General features: G+C 45.9%; 1 protein-coding gene across 5 annotated transcripts in view; it reads right to left on the bottom strand.

The window, feature by feature from the left end:
• Window positions 1-12,339: 12,339 nt before the first annotated feature.
• MPV17L (MPV17 mitochondrial inner membrane protein like) overlaps window positions 12,340-17,208 on the bottom strand; it is a 37,513-nt gene continuing 32,644 nt past the window's right edge. For all 5 annotated transcript variants that reach the window (XM_077457332.1, XM_077457336.1, XM_077457334.1 and 2 more), the window contains exons 4-5: window positions 15,029-15,058; window positions 12,340-12,666 (exon numbers count right to left, since the gene is read on the bottom strand). In XM_077457332.1, the coding sequence (XP_077313458.1) occupies window positions 12,463-12,666; window positions 15,029-15,058 (234 nt within the window). In that variant the 3' untranslated portion in view covers window positions 12,340-12,462. The remainder of the gene's footprint in view (window positions 12,667-15,028; window positions 15,059-17,208) is intronic.

The following is a 17,208-nucleotide window of genomic DNA, read 5'->3' as shown; positions in this document are numbered from 1 at the left end:
ATAATCTACAATTCAAGTGTAAGAATTCAGTAATAAAGCACAGATGTGAAAATGATTCTTTCGGGAAAAAAAGCACAAAGGTCAAAGAACATTTTTTTTAAATGTTAGATATGTCCTGTGATGTATACCATGTACTGTTCTCGGTCATAACGTAGTAAAAAAAATAAAGCCAGTTTGGGTTACTACTGAAGTAATGGATACATTAACAGAGTAGCTTTTAAAATTGGAAAGCAAAAAGGGCAAAGATGTGATGTCAATACAAGGCATTTCATTTTACTTAACGTAAACTTTTCACAAAAATTATAAACTAGACAAAAAGCTGTGACTGCGAACGCAGATTTGATATGCTTACCTGTTCTGCTCCATCTGAGAGCAATCATCATCACACATATAAGCTAAGGGGTCAGTTACTCAACACTGACATATGGGCCTGTTGGTTTGAGGTCAAAAGGTCATCTAAATATGCTGATATAATTTCAGGGTCCTAATCTAAGTTATTGATTTGTCATGTTACCCAACTATTTCTCTACTACATGTGGAACTTTGATGGTGTTATGCTGGCTATGACATTGGGTCTCCTCCCCTCCTTATGCCAACCTTCACTACAAGACACAGTAATGACATTGAAGTCAGTGGGAGGAACCACTCAAAGCTGTGGGGGACTCTGCAAGGGGTTGGAATTCGGATGATGATTGCGCTTTTTTTGGTTAATATCCTTTTATTGTAAATTTCCAAGGAAACCTACAAATTACAAAACAGTGCTCTCAGAATTACATCAGCATATACAGTGGATATAAAAAGTCAGGTTTCTGTGATGTAAAAAAATGAGACAAAGATAAATCATTTCAGAACTTTTTCCACTGTTAATGTGACCTATAAACTGTACAACTCAATTGAAAAACAAACTGAAATCGGTGGGTGGGGGGAGTAAAAATAAAATAATGTGGTTGTATAAGTCTGCACACCCTCTTATAACTGGGGATGTAGCTGTGTTAATTAAGCAATCGCATTCAAACTCATGTTAAATAGGAGTTAGTACACACCTGCCATCATTTAAAGTGCCTCTGATTAACCCCAAATAAAGTTTTAGCTGTTCTAGTAGGTCTTTTCTGACATTTCCTTAGTCGTATCCTACAGGAAAAGCCATGGTCTGCATAGAGCTTTCAAAGCATCAGAGGGATCTAATTTTTCTTGTACAATGTTTTTATTGAGATATGAAAAAGGGAAAACCAGATAACAAATTCCCACGCAGAGGGTATGGACATAAAGCATGAGAAAGAGGTTCACTTAAAAGTACATAATAAAACATATATTATGAGGGTATAGGTTATAGATTGACACTGACCCACCAGCTGGAGCCGGGGGCCAGTGCGTTATGCCCGAGTCGTGAGACTCGGGGGCTAAAGCAGACAAGGGGGTGTGGGGTTGTCCGCAGAGCGGGAAAGAAAAAACAAAAAGCAAAACCAAAAGAAAAAAATGAGAACAAAGGAAAACCCCGCGCAGGATAGTGGGGGGTGGGAGAAGGGGGATGATGGGTGTAGAACAGTGCAACAAGCAAGAGGCCCAGAGACAGAGAGGGAGTGGGAAAGAGAAAGGGGGGTCCCCCAGGCTGGAGGCGGGGTCAAATTAAATTTAGAGACCTAGACTAGTCGAATTTAGATTAGGGAGTGCGTAGGACCACCACGGGGCTCATAAACTAAGAAATTTTGTATGGAAGTTGTGGAGGATGTTGGACACATTTTCTCGTTGATCAAAAGGGTCGTCAAGGTATTCTTTACCTCTGCGAATTAGACAATTTTTTTTTTCCAAGCCCTCGGTATTGTTCACTTGGCAGCGATAAATAACTATGTGGCTAGTTTCTGTTGGTGAGAGAAAGAGGGATCTCATTTATAAAAGGTATCAGTCAGGAGAAGTGTACAAAAGAATTTCCAAGGCATTAGCTATACCATGGAACACCCTCATCCTCAAGTGGAGAAAATATGGCATAACAGTGACATTACCAAGAACTGGATGTCCCTCCAAAATTGATGAAAAGAGGAGAAGAAAACTGGCCAGGGAGGCTGGCAAGAGACCTACAGTAACATTAAAGGAGCTGCAGGAATATCTGGTAAGTATTGGCTGTGTGGTACATATGACAACAATCTCCCGTATTCTTCACATGTCTGGGCTATGGGGTAGAGTGGTAAGACGGAAGCCTTTTCTTACAAAGGAAAACATCCAACCCCGGCTAAATTTTGCAAAAACACATCTGAAGTCTCCCCAAAGAATGTGGGAAAATGTTTTATGGCCTGATGAAACCAAGGTTGAACTTTCTGGCCATAATTCCAAAAGATATGTTTGGTGGAAAAACAACACTGCACATCCCCAAAAGAACACCATACTCACTGTGAAGCATAGTGATGGCAGCATCATGCTTTGGGACTGTTTTTCTTCAGCTGAAACTGGGGCCTTAGTATAGGTAGAGGAAATTATGAACAGTTCCAAATACCAGGCTTCTGCTAGAAAGCTCAACATGAACAGAAACCTCATCTTTCAGCGTGACAATGACCCAAAGCATACATCCAAATCAACAAAGGAATGGCTTCACCGGAAGAAGATTAATGTTTTGGAATGGCCCAGACCTGAATCCGATTGAAAATCTGTGGTGTGATCTGAAGAGGGTTGTGCACAGCAGATGCCCTCACAATCTGACAGATCTGGAGTGTTTTTGCAAAGAAGAGTGGGCAAATATTGCCAAGTCAAGATGTGCCATGCTGATAGACTTATTCCCAAAAAGACTGACTTGGGAATTAAATCAAAAGGTGCTTCAACAAAGTATTAGTTTAACCACTTGCCGCCCGCCCACCGTCAAATGGAGGAGAGTTGCGGCTATTGTTCTGGGACAATGTCAGCTGCTCCGTGTTCCTAGGGCATGGCATGACCCTGATCTAGGTAAAGAGCTGCGGCTCTTTAACCATGTGATCGGCTGTGTCCAATCACAGTGGGTCACATGTAAATGCGGAAAGTGACATTTATCGGCTCTCCTCGCCTCACACTGACAGAGTGTGTGGCGAAGAGAGCCGCTAAGCGTCATTTCCTCACAGGGGAGACCAGGACAGGTATTCGGGTACAAATAATTTGAGCCCTGATTACAGTAAAGCCCCAGCAGTGTCCATCAGTGGCACCAATCAGTACCCATGAGCGATGCCAGTCAGTGCTGCCTTTCAATGGCCATCAGTGCTGCCCATTAGGTGGCACTGATAGGTAGCACTATCAATGCCCATAAGTGCGGCATATTAGTGCCTCCTCATCAGTGTCACCTAATCAGTGCCCATAAGAGCCACCTCATCAGTGCAGCCTCATCAGTGCACATCAGCGAAGGCGAAAAATTACTCATTTACAAAATTGACTGACAGAAACGAAGAAAAACTTTTTTTTATTTTTTGTAAAAAATAAAATGTCCAGCAGTGATTAATTACCACCAAAAGAAAGTTCTATTTGTGTAAAAAGAATAAAAATGCTAAAAGTGTAATTTGGGTACTAGGGGTGCACCGAATGGGTTTTTTGGTGCCAAAATCGATACCGAAAATGAAAAATACAATAGGCCAAAAACTGAAACCGATACCGAAACATATTTAAAAAAATATAATATATTTTTATACAGGAGATGGTCAGAGACTGGAGACATGGTACAGGAGATGGTCAGAGACTGAGGACATGGTACAGGAGATAGTCAGGGACTGGGGACATGGTACAGGAGATGATCAGAGACAGAGGACATGGTACAGGAGATGGTCAGAGACTGGGGACATGGTACAGGAGATGATCAGAGACTGGGGACATGGTACAGGAGTTGATCAGAGACTGGGGACATGGTACAGGAGATGATCAGAGACTGAGGACATGGTACAGGAGATGGTCAGGGACTGGGGACATGGTACAGGAGATGGTCAGGGACTGGGGACATGGTACAGGAGATGGTCAGGGACTGGGGACATGGTACAGGAGATGGTCAGGGACTGGGGACATGGTACAGGAGATGGTCAGAGACTGAGGACATGGTATGGGAGATGGTCAGAGACTGAGGACATGGTACAGGAGATGGTCAGGGACATGGTACAGGAGATGGTCAGAGACAGAGGACATGGTACAGGAGATGGTCAGAGACAGAGGACATGGTACAGGAGATGGTCAGAGACAGAGGACATGGTACAGGAGATGATCAGAGACTGGGGACATGGTACAGGAGATGGTCAGACTGGGGACATGGTACAGGAGATGGTCAGAGACAGAGGACGTGGTACAGGAGATGGTCAGAGACAGAGGACGTGGTACAGGAGATGTGCCCCATATTGCAGCCAGTGTGCCCCATATTGCAGCCAGCCTGTGAAGGGAAGAGAGGGGCGCCACCGCCTGTTTGATCACAGCGCCGGGAACATCACAGCTTTCAATTTAATAGCTGTGTGTTCCCGGTCGTGCCGTCACACACAGCCCCTCCCCCTTGGGTGGGCACTTTGATAGACAGATCATCAGTCCAATCCTGCGGGTAATCTGTCTATCAAAGTGCCAGGACAAGGGGGAGGGGCTGTGTGTGACGGCGTGGCCGGGAACACACAGCTATTGAAATGAAAGCTGTGATGTTCCCGGCGCTGTGATCAAACAGGCGGCGGAGGTGGCTCTCCTGTGCTATAGGACACCCCCATTATGGGCAGCACCAGGGGCGGAGCCCCATCCCCACCCAGGCCACGCCCCATTTTGGCTCCATTATCAGCCGTTTTTCTCTTTCGGCAAATTGCCGAAAAGGGCATTTTCGGCCGATATGTTTCGGCGGCCGAAATTTCGAGGCATCCCTATTGGGTACAATATTGCATGACTGCGCAATTGTCATTCCAAGCGTGACAGCTGAAAATTGGCCTTGGCAGGAAGGGGGTGAAAATGCCCAGTAGGCAAGTAGTTAAGGGTGTGCACACTAATGCAACCATATTATTTGTCTCATTTTTTTTTTACATCACAGAAACCTGACATTTTAACGGGGGTGTAGACTCTTTATAACCACTGTATATGCTGATGTTATTCGTATTCTATTTGCTACCATTGCATGTACAGATGTACACTGCACTGTTTTGTAATTTGTATGTTTCCTTGGAAATTTACATTAAAAGGATATTAAACAAAAATAAAGAGCAATCATCATCTGAATTCCAACCCCTTTCTGAATCCCCCACAACTTCCAGTGGTTCCTCCCACTGACTTCAGTGGCATTGCTGTGTCTTGTAGTGGAGGTTGGCAGAAGGAACAGGTGAATGCTGCATGGCATTTAACATTGGGAAGGACTGGAGAACCAGAAAGTTGGCTAATATCAGCTTTGTCCACTTGTGTCAGTGACTTCCACCTTTGTAGGAAACCACGCTACCACTTGTGACCACAACTGCTGCACTTACCAGCTCCAAAGCTGACAAAGGAGAGCAGCAAACCACTTTTGTACCAGAAGAGTTTCCAGCCCCTCACATGTGACCATCCAGCGCCACCATTACAATGAAGTTGTCTGGTAGTACCACCTCTTGCCACCAGAGACAGTCAAACAGTCCATTAACAAAACATGGTCACCAGCTCCGAAAAAATATGTTTGTTGTAACTGCTTATAAAGAGTTAGCTGAAGTTTGGATTTCTTTTGTTAAAGTGGTTGTAAACCCTTGTGTTTTTTCACCTTAATGCATCCTATGCATTACGGTGAAAAAACACCTGGCAGCCCCCCCCCCCAGCCCTTCAGTTTTACTTACCTGAGCCTCTTCATCTCCTCTCTCTACAGGGTCCCGGCTCTTGATTGGATAGATTGATAGTAGCACAGCCATTGACCCCTGCGGCTGTCAATAAAATCCAATGACCCAGGGGCGGGGCTGAGTCCAGCATTCGTGTCTATGGACACAAATGATGGACTCGGGAGTGTGCCCACAAAGGCAACTCCCCCGGGAGAGCGCTTCTCCTAGGGGTTTATCTGATGCGGGGAGGAGCCACTGGGGAACCCCAGAAGAGGATGTTCGGGGCCACTCTGTGAAAAACTAGCTGCAGAGTGGAGGTAAGTATGATATGTTTGTTATTTAAAAAAAATAAAAAATAATCCTTTACAATCACTTTAAGTCCATCTAAAACTGCTAATTTAATATTACCCTCACCTCAGGCTGACAATGCTGTACAAAGGTGTCTTGGTTGCACCTCCAGTGGAGTGAAGACAACCTAAGGCTCCATTCACACTTGGACATCAAAGTTGCATGACAAGTCATTCCCCATGTTTTCCAATGATAACCATATATGAGTGCATTAAAGTTGCAACAACTTCAAAAGTAGTTAATGCACTACTTTGGTCCGACTTTCATGCAACTTGAGGGTCAGACCAGAGGCCAGGTTCACACCATTGCGAATTGGATGCGAGATACCTACATCCAATTCGCAATAGCAGGAGATTTTGACTGACTCTCTATGGAGCCGGTTCACATATCTCTGCAGTGGGTCTGTCTTTTGATCCGTTTCAGATCTGAATTCAGCCCAAAATTCGGGCTGAAATCAGGCCTGAAACGGTGAACCAGGACGCACCGAACTCCTGCTGTGAGATGTATGCGGCTCATATGTGAACCCAGCCTTAATGGTAACCCTCAGAAGTTGCATGTAAGTCGTACCTGAATGTTATACAATGCATCTTGTGTGCAACAGTTGTTCATTATCACTAGTCAAAGCCAAAGTCATATCCAAGTTCCACCCATTCAAAGTTGCACTCCAAAGTTGGCGCAACCTTGGAGTCGCACAAATTTGAATGGAGCCCAAGACAGGAAGTGTGTTACTGGCTAGATCACTGGATGAAAAATGGAAAAAAAAGAAGGTTTAACCACTTCAATACCGGGCACTTAAACACCTTCCTGCCCAGACCAATTTTGAGCTTTCAGCGCTGTCGCACTTTGAATGACAATTGCGCGGTCATGCTACACTGTACCCAAATGAAATTTTTATCATTTTTTTCCCACAAATAGAGCTTTCTTTTGGTGGTATTTGATCACCTCTACGGTTTTTATTTTTTGCGCTACAAATAAAAAAATACCGAAAATTTTGAAAAAAAAATATGTTTTTTTTTGTTTCAGTTTCAAAACTTTGTAAATAAGTACGTTTTCTCCTTCACTGATGGGCACTGATGGGGCTACACTGATGGGCACTGATAAGGTGGCACTGATGGGCACCAATGTGGCACCAATGAAGTGGCACTGATAGGCGGCACTGATGGGCGACATGGATGGGCGACACGGATGGGCGACACGGACGGACACTGATAGGTGGCACAAATTGGCACTGATAGCTGGCACGGATGGGCATGGATAGGCGGCACAGGTGGGCATGGATATGCGGCACAGGTGGGCATAGATAGGCGGCACAGGTGGGCACTCATAGGCGGCACAGGTGGGCACTCATAGGCGGCACAGGTGGGCACTCATAGGCGGCACAGGTGGGCACTCATAGGCGGCATCGGTGTTATAGTAATGGATGCCAATCAGTGCCAAACAATAATGCATGCCAATCAGTGATGCCCATTGTGGCCACTGATTGGCATCCATTATGGGCACTGATTGGCACCCATTGTGCTGACTGGCACCCTGGTGGTCTAGGGAGGATTATGGATTTTTATTACCTTTTCCCTGGTGGTCTGGTGGCGTCCCTGGTGGTCCAGTGTGGGCATCCTTAGGGGGGGCTGTGCTGATAATCGATCAGCACAGACCCCCCCTGTCAGAGGAGCAGACGCGAGTGAGGGAAAGCCGATCACCGGCTCTTCCCATTTACACTGTGATCAGCCGTGATTGGACACGGCTGATCACATGGTAAAGAGTCTCCGTCGGAGACTCTTTACCGAGATCGTAGTTGTCGGGTGTCAGACTGACACCCCGCAACAACGATCGCCGCGATGCGCGCCCCCGGGGGCGCGCAGCGGCTCATAATCCTAATCACGTCATATGACGTCCGGTTAGGATTATGAAACCACTTTGCCGCCGTCAATTTGTAATAGGGCGGGCGGCAAGTGGTTAAAAACGAATGCAGCAACCACATTTAACCACTTCAGATCCGCGCTATTGCCAAATGACGGCATTAGCGCGGACCTACATTTTCAGGACTACGTCTATTGACGTCGTCCTGGTTACGAGCGGCCTGCGCGCCCCCTGAGGGGCGCGCGCGGCGCGCTCTGTGATCGGCGAGTCCGTGAGACTCGCCTGATCACCGATCCGTGTAAGGGGTCGATCCCGACCCCTTATCACGTGATCAGCTGTCAGCCAATGACAGCTGATCATGTGATAGAACGGAGCCGGTAATCGGCTATTATTCCTCCTCGCGCTGACAGCGCGAGGAGAGAAAAAAAAAGCCGATCACCGGCGGCCGTGATCGGGACATCAGTCCCGATCACGGCCATCAATACATGTGCCCACCTGCCACCTGCCTGTGCCCACCTGCCTCCCGCAGTGCCATCCTGAAGTAAAATAAAAGAAAAAGTAAGTGCCCCCCGTCAGTGCCCCCTGTCAGTGCCCATAGTGCCCACAGTGCCACCCACAGTGCCACCCACAGTGCCACCCCACAGTGCCACCCACAGTGCCACCCAATCTGCCTCAAAGGTGCTGCACCCCAGTGCCGCCCATCAGTGCCCAGCAGTGCCGCCCATCAGTGCCCAGCAGTGCCGCCCATCAGTGCCCAGCAGTGCCACCTATCAGAGCCACCTATCAGTGCCCATCAGTCCCATCTATCTGTGGTACCTATCAGTGCCCATCCGTGCCACCCATCCGTGCCACTTATCCGTGCCATCTTATCTGTGCCCATCTTTGCCCATCAGTGCCGCCTTATCTGTGCCCATCGGTGCCGCCTTATCTGTGCCTATTAGTGCCGCCTTAACTATGCCTATCAGTGCCCACCAGTGCAGCCCATCAGTGCCCACCAATGCAGCCCATCAGTGCCCACCAATGCAGCCCATCAGTGCCCACCAATGCAGTCTATCAGTGCCGCCTAATCAGCGCACTTCAATGAAGGAGAAAAATGACCCGTTTGCAAAATTTTATAACAAACTATTAAAACATGATTTTTTTTTTTTTTTTTTTTGCATCTTTTTTTGTTTGTTTAGCAAAAAATAAAACTCCGAGCTGTAACTAAATACCACCAAAAGAAAGCTCTATTTGTGGGAAAAAAATGATAAAAATTTCATTTGGGTACAGTGTTGTATGCCCGCGCAATTGTCACTCAAAGTGCATCAGCGCTGAAAGCTGAAAATTGGTCTGGGACTGAGGGGGGTTTAAGTGCCCAGTAAGCAAGTGGTTAAGGATTGGTAAGCTGCAATACATTACTTTTTTGTTTTGGGGGTTATTACCATTTTAAGCAATTGTTTTTATTTTTATTTTAGAAGAGGCGGTCCACCAGCTGCTAAGGAGACACCAATGTGTGTCAGCTCCCGGCACCTGTGTTGTGGCTCTTCCGAATCGCTGCCTATTCATTTCAATTCACTAAATACAGCGCTCCCAAACCACCCCAAAGATGCTGTTTGCAGAACTTTTCCTACCGTCCTGCAAGTGCACCGCTCCAGTGGGAAAAGTCACACTGAAATGAATGGGAGGCAGTTTTCAGGCACTTTACATATGCTATTTCTAGCACTAAAATGCCCGAAAACCGCCTCAGTGTGAAAGGGGTCTTAGGCTACATTCACACAGGTGACTAGCTCTGATGCGAATGACAGCAGCAGGAATCTTCTAGTTCCTGCAGCTATTTCTGCCATCTGTGAGTGGCTAGCTGCGGCCCCCAAGCCCTGCACACTCCAATCACAGGTCAGCTAGCTGTGGCTGTTGGTGATTCCTGCCACTATCATTTGTATTAGTGCTAGTCACCTGTGAGAATGTAGCCTTATGCCGCGTACATACGACCGGACTTTGACAGACTTGGTCCGGCAGACTGGAATCTGTCGGACAATTTGATCGTGTGTGGGCTCCAGCAGACTTTTTCTTCCCAAAAGTCCGGTGGACCTAGAAATAAGACTTGCTTCAAGTCTTTCCGACAGACTCAAGTCCAGTCGAAAAATCCGGTCGTCTGTGTGCTAGTCCGACGGACTAAAACTGACGCTAGGGCAGCTATTGGCTACTGGCTATGAACTTCCTTATTCTACGTCATCAAGTTCAAATCCGTCAGACTTTTGGAGTGATCGTGTGTGGCCAAGTCCGTTCATTTGAAAGTCCGGCGGACCTCAGCTGAAAAGTCCATCGGATTGTCCGCTGGACCAAGTCTGTTGAAAAGTCTGGTCGTGTGTACACGGCATTAGGTGTCTTGATGTTTGAGCATCAGCATTTGTTTTGCGCGTATATCCGCATTTACGCACACAATACATACAATACGGAAAACTCATTAGTATTTATGCTCATATTTGTGCAAAATACCGACCGGGAAAGCTGATTTTTAAAATTTTTTTTTCTCAAGCATACGCAGAGCTTGTTTTTGTGCCTGTGTATACAGGCACATAAACAATGGGCTGCATTTGAAATCAGCAACAAAATGCTGTACTGAGCTTTTTCAAGCTGCAGCATGCAAGAACAACTTTTTTTTTCCTTTGAATTCTTTTTATTGAATAAAAAGAGAGAAGTACAAATACATCAAAAACAAGTGAGAATGATACAATTGTAAAGATATGACTAGATCACATTGGTCAAACGTAAGCAAGACATTCATCTAATCCGTAGTTAATACATTCAGAACGTTAGTGCATTGTGATCAGTATATGTATAATGGCTATTGGTTTAATGTTTCTGGAGGGGGGAGTAATGAGGTTTTAGCCCGATGATTTGTGACATGTGGAATATTTTCACTGACCTCACTGCTTCCGGTTTGCCCCAAAATGTGCTTTTTATATGTCAGTTTTGGTGTGAGATATTTTGGGGAATTATGATCTGTAGTGTAGTTGTTTGCTCATAGACGTATGTGTGTGTCCAGCACACCATACCAACTTAATCTGGTTTGTGTGTTATATAGGGGATGGGGGAGTGGGCATGGATAGTGGGAAGTTTTGGGATAGAGGGTTCGGGTAGTGAGAAAGGCCGCTAGAGACGTGTTATGGATGTTGATTCTGTGATTGTAAAACTATTACTTTTGTGTGTAACTCTTTGGGGAGAGTATAAGGAGTTTCCCTTTGTGTAGTGATGATGTCCTTTGTGTCATCAGTTTCTTAATTTGCTTAGGGGCAGCTGGTTGATCGGGTTTAAGTATACAACCTAAGGTCGTTTGTGTGCAGGGGTGGGGTATTTAGATGCGCATCTTTTGAAGGTATTCCTCAATTGATCCTCAGTGGATCCAACAAGCCCAGAGAGTAAAGAACTTATGTGGAGAATTTCGGGAAAACGCGATGAGTTCTTCCATTTCTGCAATTTTATTTATTCTTTTATACCAGTCAGAAATAGAGGGTGTTCTAGGTGTGCCCCATAGAGGGGGTATGCACATTTTGGCTACGTTGACTAGCATCATAGCTAGTGATTTAAAGTATGGTGTATCATTTGGTTTCTGGAGATATAAAAGAATTTGTGCACTTGAGTATTCCAGCGCATCTGTGGTGATTTTCTCGATTAGTTTATAGACTTGCATCCAAAAAACTTGGATAATTGGGCAGGACCACCAGATTTGTAGGAGGTCACCTGGTGCCTCTTGACATCTCCAGCATTTATTAGGGTGTGGTGCATCAAATCTGTGTAAAATGGAAGGGGTGCGATACCATTGTGAAATAAGTTTGTAATTAGCTTAATCGTAATTAAGCATAATTGGCCTGAAAACTTTTAAATATATTTCCTTATATCCACAAAAGAGATATATATATATATATATATATATATATATATATATATATATATATATAATTTTTTTTTTGTTTTTTGTGTGTGCACAAAATGCCTTTTGAAATCTAGATATTACCTTGTAAAAGTTAATGACCTCATCCCTGTGCTGTACATAGCCTGAGCAGAGATGTGGGAGGGGCCTATCAGCTCCTCCCATTCCAGGCTGCAACAACAAACAACAGGAGGGGGCAGAGACAAGACCTGTCTCCCTGCACAAGCAGAGAGAGCCACAGTGACCAGTCTTTATTACAGAAACCTCCTTCATAGAGGCAAAGTTTTGCACAGATCTGGTAGAAATGTTTGAAGCACACCAAGATTCAAGTAAGAATATGCAGGACTAGACAATAACTGCTTGTCCCGGAGTTCAGCTTTTACATTTTGACTGGCATGCACCTTAAAAGACCAATCCAAACAGTTCAATAATGGAAATAATGAAAACTATTCCCTCCCCCCCCCCCCCCCCCCCCAAAAAAAAAAAAAAAAAAAAAAAACATACATTCAGTTAATGTTTACATTTTCATTGTAAACATAATATATCATAAATATTGTTCCCAAAATGCACCTCAAGTTTTTTTCACAATAAAAACTATTTTTTTCTTCCTTATTTAGGAGACTTGCTTCCATCTTCCTTTTCTGTCTGTGCCGTTGTTTTACTGCCCATGATTGGGACGTATTGCAGGACACGGGTTGTCACTTGGTCAATGTCTCTGTTTCGGATATAGCAGAGAAATGTGGTCCACAAAAATGCACAAACTCCAATGTAGGCTGTTCTGACAATTGGTGGTATAAGGCTGAAATTTATGGTCTGCAAATAAAAATATAACACAAGGTAAGCCTGTATATTTCACCAAAAATTATCTTTCAAACTACTTTGGCCCTAATTCACAAAGCATAGTTACAGTATAGGTGAGAAAGTAGCCAAACACAGGCTTATGCCGCGTACACACGTAGCGAACTATCCGACGGACTTAGTCTGGCGTACTTCCCGCCAGACTATCCGTCGGACTTTCCGAACGGGCTACTTGCCCACACACGGCAATTTTTCAGCGGACTAATACGGCGTACTAAGTCCGCCGTACTATCCGCTCTACTTTTGAAATGAACGGACTCGTCCACACACGCGGAGAAAAGTCTGCTCATTTCTAGCGGGTCTCCAGGTAGCCGTAGTCGCTGGCCCTGCCACCTGGTATGGACTTAAAGGTGAACCCCAATGCTGAAAAAAAAAAAATCGGCGTGGGGGTCCCCCCCAGGTCCACATCAGACCCTTGTCCGAGCACGCTACCCAGACCGGCCAGGAAAGGGGGGGACGAGCGAGCGGCCCCCCCTCCTGAGCCGTACCAGGCCGCGTGCCCTCAACATGGGGAGTGCCTTGGGGAAGGGGGGGCCTCTTCCCGATGATACTCCCGCGGTACTTTCGGCTCAAAAAAGTATGCCGGAGGCTACACACGGGGGGATTGTCCGGCGGACTTGAGTTTGCCGGACTTTTCCACCCGATTGTTTGATCGTGTGTACGTGGCATTAAAGTAAAAGTTTGAATGTAAAATGTCTTATTTACATGCATTGTTTTATACAATTTACAAACTTTCAATCAAATAATTGCCAGAATAATTAAATAATAATAATTAATAAAATAATATATAATTAAATAATAAGTATTAGGCACACTTGCGGAGCTGTAGGGTGCACATGTACTCAATACTTGGGGTGTACTGGGCTGGTCATGTGATCCTCTGATCACAGAAACATCTAGAAATCTCTACTCGTACACTATATTGTCAAAAGTATTGTGACACCTGCCTTTAGGCTGGATTCACACCTATGCATTTTGCAGATTTGCACTACAGAATGTGTTCCATAGGAAATCATGTTAAATGGACTGCAGTGCAAATCTGCAAAATGGAAAAAGCACTAAAAATGCATAGGTGTGAATCCAGCCTTACACACACATGAAATTTAATAGCATCCTAGTCTCAGGCCTGATTCACACCTATGCAGTTTTAGTGCTTTTTGCATTTTGCTGATTTGCACTACAGAACGTGTTCCATAGGAAATCATGTTAAATGGACTGTAGTGCAAATCTGCAAAATGCAAAAAACACTAAAACTGCATAGGTGTGAATCCAGCCTTAGGGCAAGGGGTTCAATATTGAGTTGGCCCACCCTTTGCAGCTATAACGGCTTCAACTCTTCTGGGAAGGCTGTCCACAAGGTTTAGAAGTGTGTCTATGGGAATGTTTGACCATTCTTCCAGAAGCATATTTGTGAGGTCAGGCACTGATGTGGACGAGAAGGCCGATCTTGCAGTTTCTGCTCTAATTCATTCCAAAGGTATTTTATTTGGTTGAAGTCAGGACTCTGTGCAGGCCAGTCAAGTTCCTCCACCCTAAACTTGCTCATGCATGTCTTTATGGACCTTGTTTTGTGCACTGGTCCAAATAATTTGGTGGAGGGGGGATTATAGTGTGAGGTTGTTTTTCAGGTGTTTGTCTTGGCCCCTTAGTTCCAATGAAAGGAACTCCTAAGGCGTCAGCATACCAAAAAATTTTAGACAATTTAATGCTCCCAAATTTGTAGGAACAGTTTAGGGATGGCCCCTTCCTGTTCCAACATGACTACGTAGCACTGCATAAAGAAAGGTCCATAAAGACATAGATGAGCTCGTTTGGGGTGGAGGAACTTGACTGCCCTTCACAGAGTCCTGACCTCAACCCCATAGAACACCTTTGGGATGAATTAGAGCAGAGGCTACGAGCCAGGTCTTCTTGTCCAACTTCACAAATGCACTTCTGGAAGAATGGTCAAACATTCCCATATACATGCTCCTAAACCTTGTGGATACCTTCCCAGAAGAGGAGAAGCTCTTATAGCTGTAAAGGGTGGGCCAACTGAATATTGTACCCTACGGGCTAAGACTGGGATGCCATTAAAATTCATGCGCGAAAGGCAATTGTCCTGATGGTTTTGACAATATAGTGTATGCATTCTATGTGCAGGCTGTTATGTCTCCATCCTCTACTCCCAGATAGGGGGACATCAAAAGCCCCCCCCCATGTACAATGAGTATACTTAGTACAAATACGTCACTATTGTGCACACAATCAGAGCTAAGCTCTTACAAGGTCTGAAGTGTGGGGGGGGGGTATATATTTATGATAATTAAGATCTTACCTGAAAGATGGTCCAGCAAAATACTCCTGTCTAAAGCGGAGAAAAACAAACATTTTCTGTTAATATAATGATATCATTTGATTTTTATGGTCTATATAACTGAATCTAGGCACACTAGGCAGAACCAGCATTTATCTGACTTGTCATAATGTCAAATGTCTAATCTTGTCATAGCAAATAGATGTTAGAAGGCCACTAATACAGAGTATATTAATTGTTGGTTAACCCTTTCAGGACCAGATCCCACAGATTCCTAGATGCTCAGGCCATATTTAGCTACGGTCAGCATGCATCAATTACTGTTCCAATAACTTGTGACTGTTCTGTGTATCTAATATTTTTAAGGACATGTAAGATTTTTGTTAATGTTTGAATAAATACACTTTTTCCATACTAAAAAATTGTCTTTTTTTTCATTTTTATAATGGATTACTATATTAAAGCATAAACTAATGTAAAAAAACAGAAATTACATATTTACGTCTAGCTTCAATTCTCAGTGGTTTCCTTAACATTAAGAGCCCATTCACACAGGGGCAACTCCTGATCCGACTTCAGGTCGCCCCTAGTCGCCTCAGGTCGCCTCAGGTCGGACAACATTTAAAAAGCAATGTAAGTGAATGAGAGCCGTCTTAATGCACACTACTGAAGTCGCTCCGACTTCAGAAAAGGTTCCTGTACTACTTCTATCCGACTTGTAGGCGACCGGTACCCATTGATTTCAATGGAGATCGCCTCCAAGTCGGATCTCCGTTTATACGGAGGCGACTTTGACAGAATTATCAGCTCTCAAGAGGGAACTCCACGGCAAATTTCTGAAAAAAATTTGGCGTGGGTTCCCCCTCCGAGAGCATACCAGGCCCTTAGGTCTGGTATGGATTCCAAGGGGAACCCCCTACGCCGAAAAAACGGCGTGGGGGTCCCCCCCAGATCCACACCAGACCCTTATCCGAGCACGCTACCCGGCCGGCCAGGAAAGGGGGTGGGGACGAGCGGGCGGCCCCCCCCCTCCTGAGCCGTACCAGGCCGCGTGCCATCAACATGGGGGGGTGCCTTGGGGGAGGGGGGGCGTGCGGCCCCCCACCCCAAAGCACCTTGTCCCCATGTCGATGAGGACAAGGGCCTCTTCCCGACAACCCTGGCCGTTGGTTGTCGGGGTCTGCGGGCGGGGGGCTTATCGGAATCCGGGAGCCCCCTTTAATAAAGGGGGCCCCCGGATACCGGCCCCCCACCCTATGTGAATGAGTATGGGGTACAATGTACCCCTACCCATTCACCTGTGGAAAAAAAGTACAAAAAAAAAACACAACACAGGGAAAAAATATTTTATTGCACAGCTCCGGGGGTCTTCCGTCTTCGGGGGTCTTCTCGCCGGACTCCTCCGCTATCTTCTTGTAGCTCTTTTACTAGCGGAGGAGTCCGGCTTTCTTCCTCCCCGCCGCCGGCCTCTTCTCCCGACTTCGGGGGTCTTGTCCCCCTCTTCGGTTCTTCTGCCGGGCCACCGCGCCTTCTTATAGCTCTTTTACAGGCGGTGGCCCGGTCTTCTGTCGTCGCCGCCGCCGCCGCCGCCTTCCGTTCTTCTTCTTCTTCTTCTCCAGGAGATGTTGACACGACGCTCTCTCCGGCCGGAATGCCAGAGCCGCCCTGCGCTGCCACTTATATAGGGACAATGGGGCGGTGTCACATGGGTTGATGTCACATGGGTTGGTCACATGGGTTGATGTCACATGGTGACCCCGCCCCCTTACCATGTGACATCAACCCATGTGACCAACCCATGTGACATCAACCCATGTGACACCGCCCCATTGTCCCTATATAAGTGGCAGCGCAGGGCGGCTCTGGCATTCCGGCCGGAGAGAGCGTCGTGTCAACATCTCCTGGAGAAGAAGAAGAAGAAGAACGGAAGGCGGCGGCGGCGGCGGCGACGACAGAAGACCGGGCCACCGCCTGTAAAAGAGCTATAAGAAGGCGCGGTGGCCCGGCAGAAGAACCGAAGAGGGGGACAAGACCCCCGAAGTCGGGAGAAGAGGCCGGCGGCGGGGAGGAAGAAAGCCGGACTCCTCCGCTAGTAAAAGAGCTACAAGAAGATAGCGGAGGAGTCCGGCGAGAAGACCCCCGAAGACGGAAGACCCCCGGAGCTGTGCAATAAAATATTTTTTCCCTGTGTTGTGTTTTTT

Source organism: Lithobates pipiens, unplaced genomic scaffold (genome assembly GCF_037356315.1).
Source record: "Lithobates pipiens isolate NorthernLeopardFrog02 unplaced genomic scaffold, aLitPip1_a1.2 Scaffold_27, whole genome shotgun sequence".
NCBI lineage: Eukaryota > Metazoa > Chordata > Amphibia > Anura > Ranidae > Lithobates > Lithobates pipiens.
The sequence above is the reverse complement of the archived record's forward strand: the minus strand, read 5'-3'. Positions and strand labels throughout refer to the sequence as shown.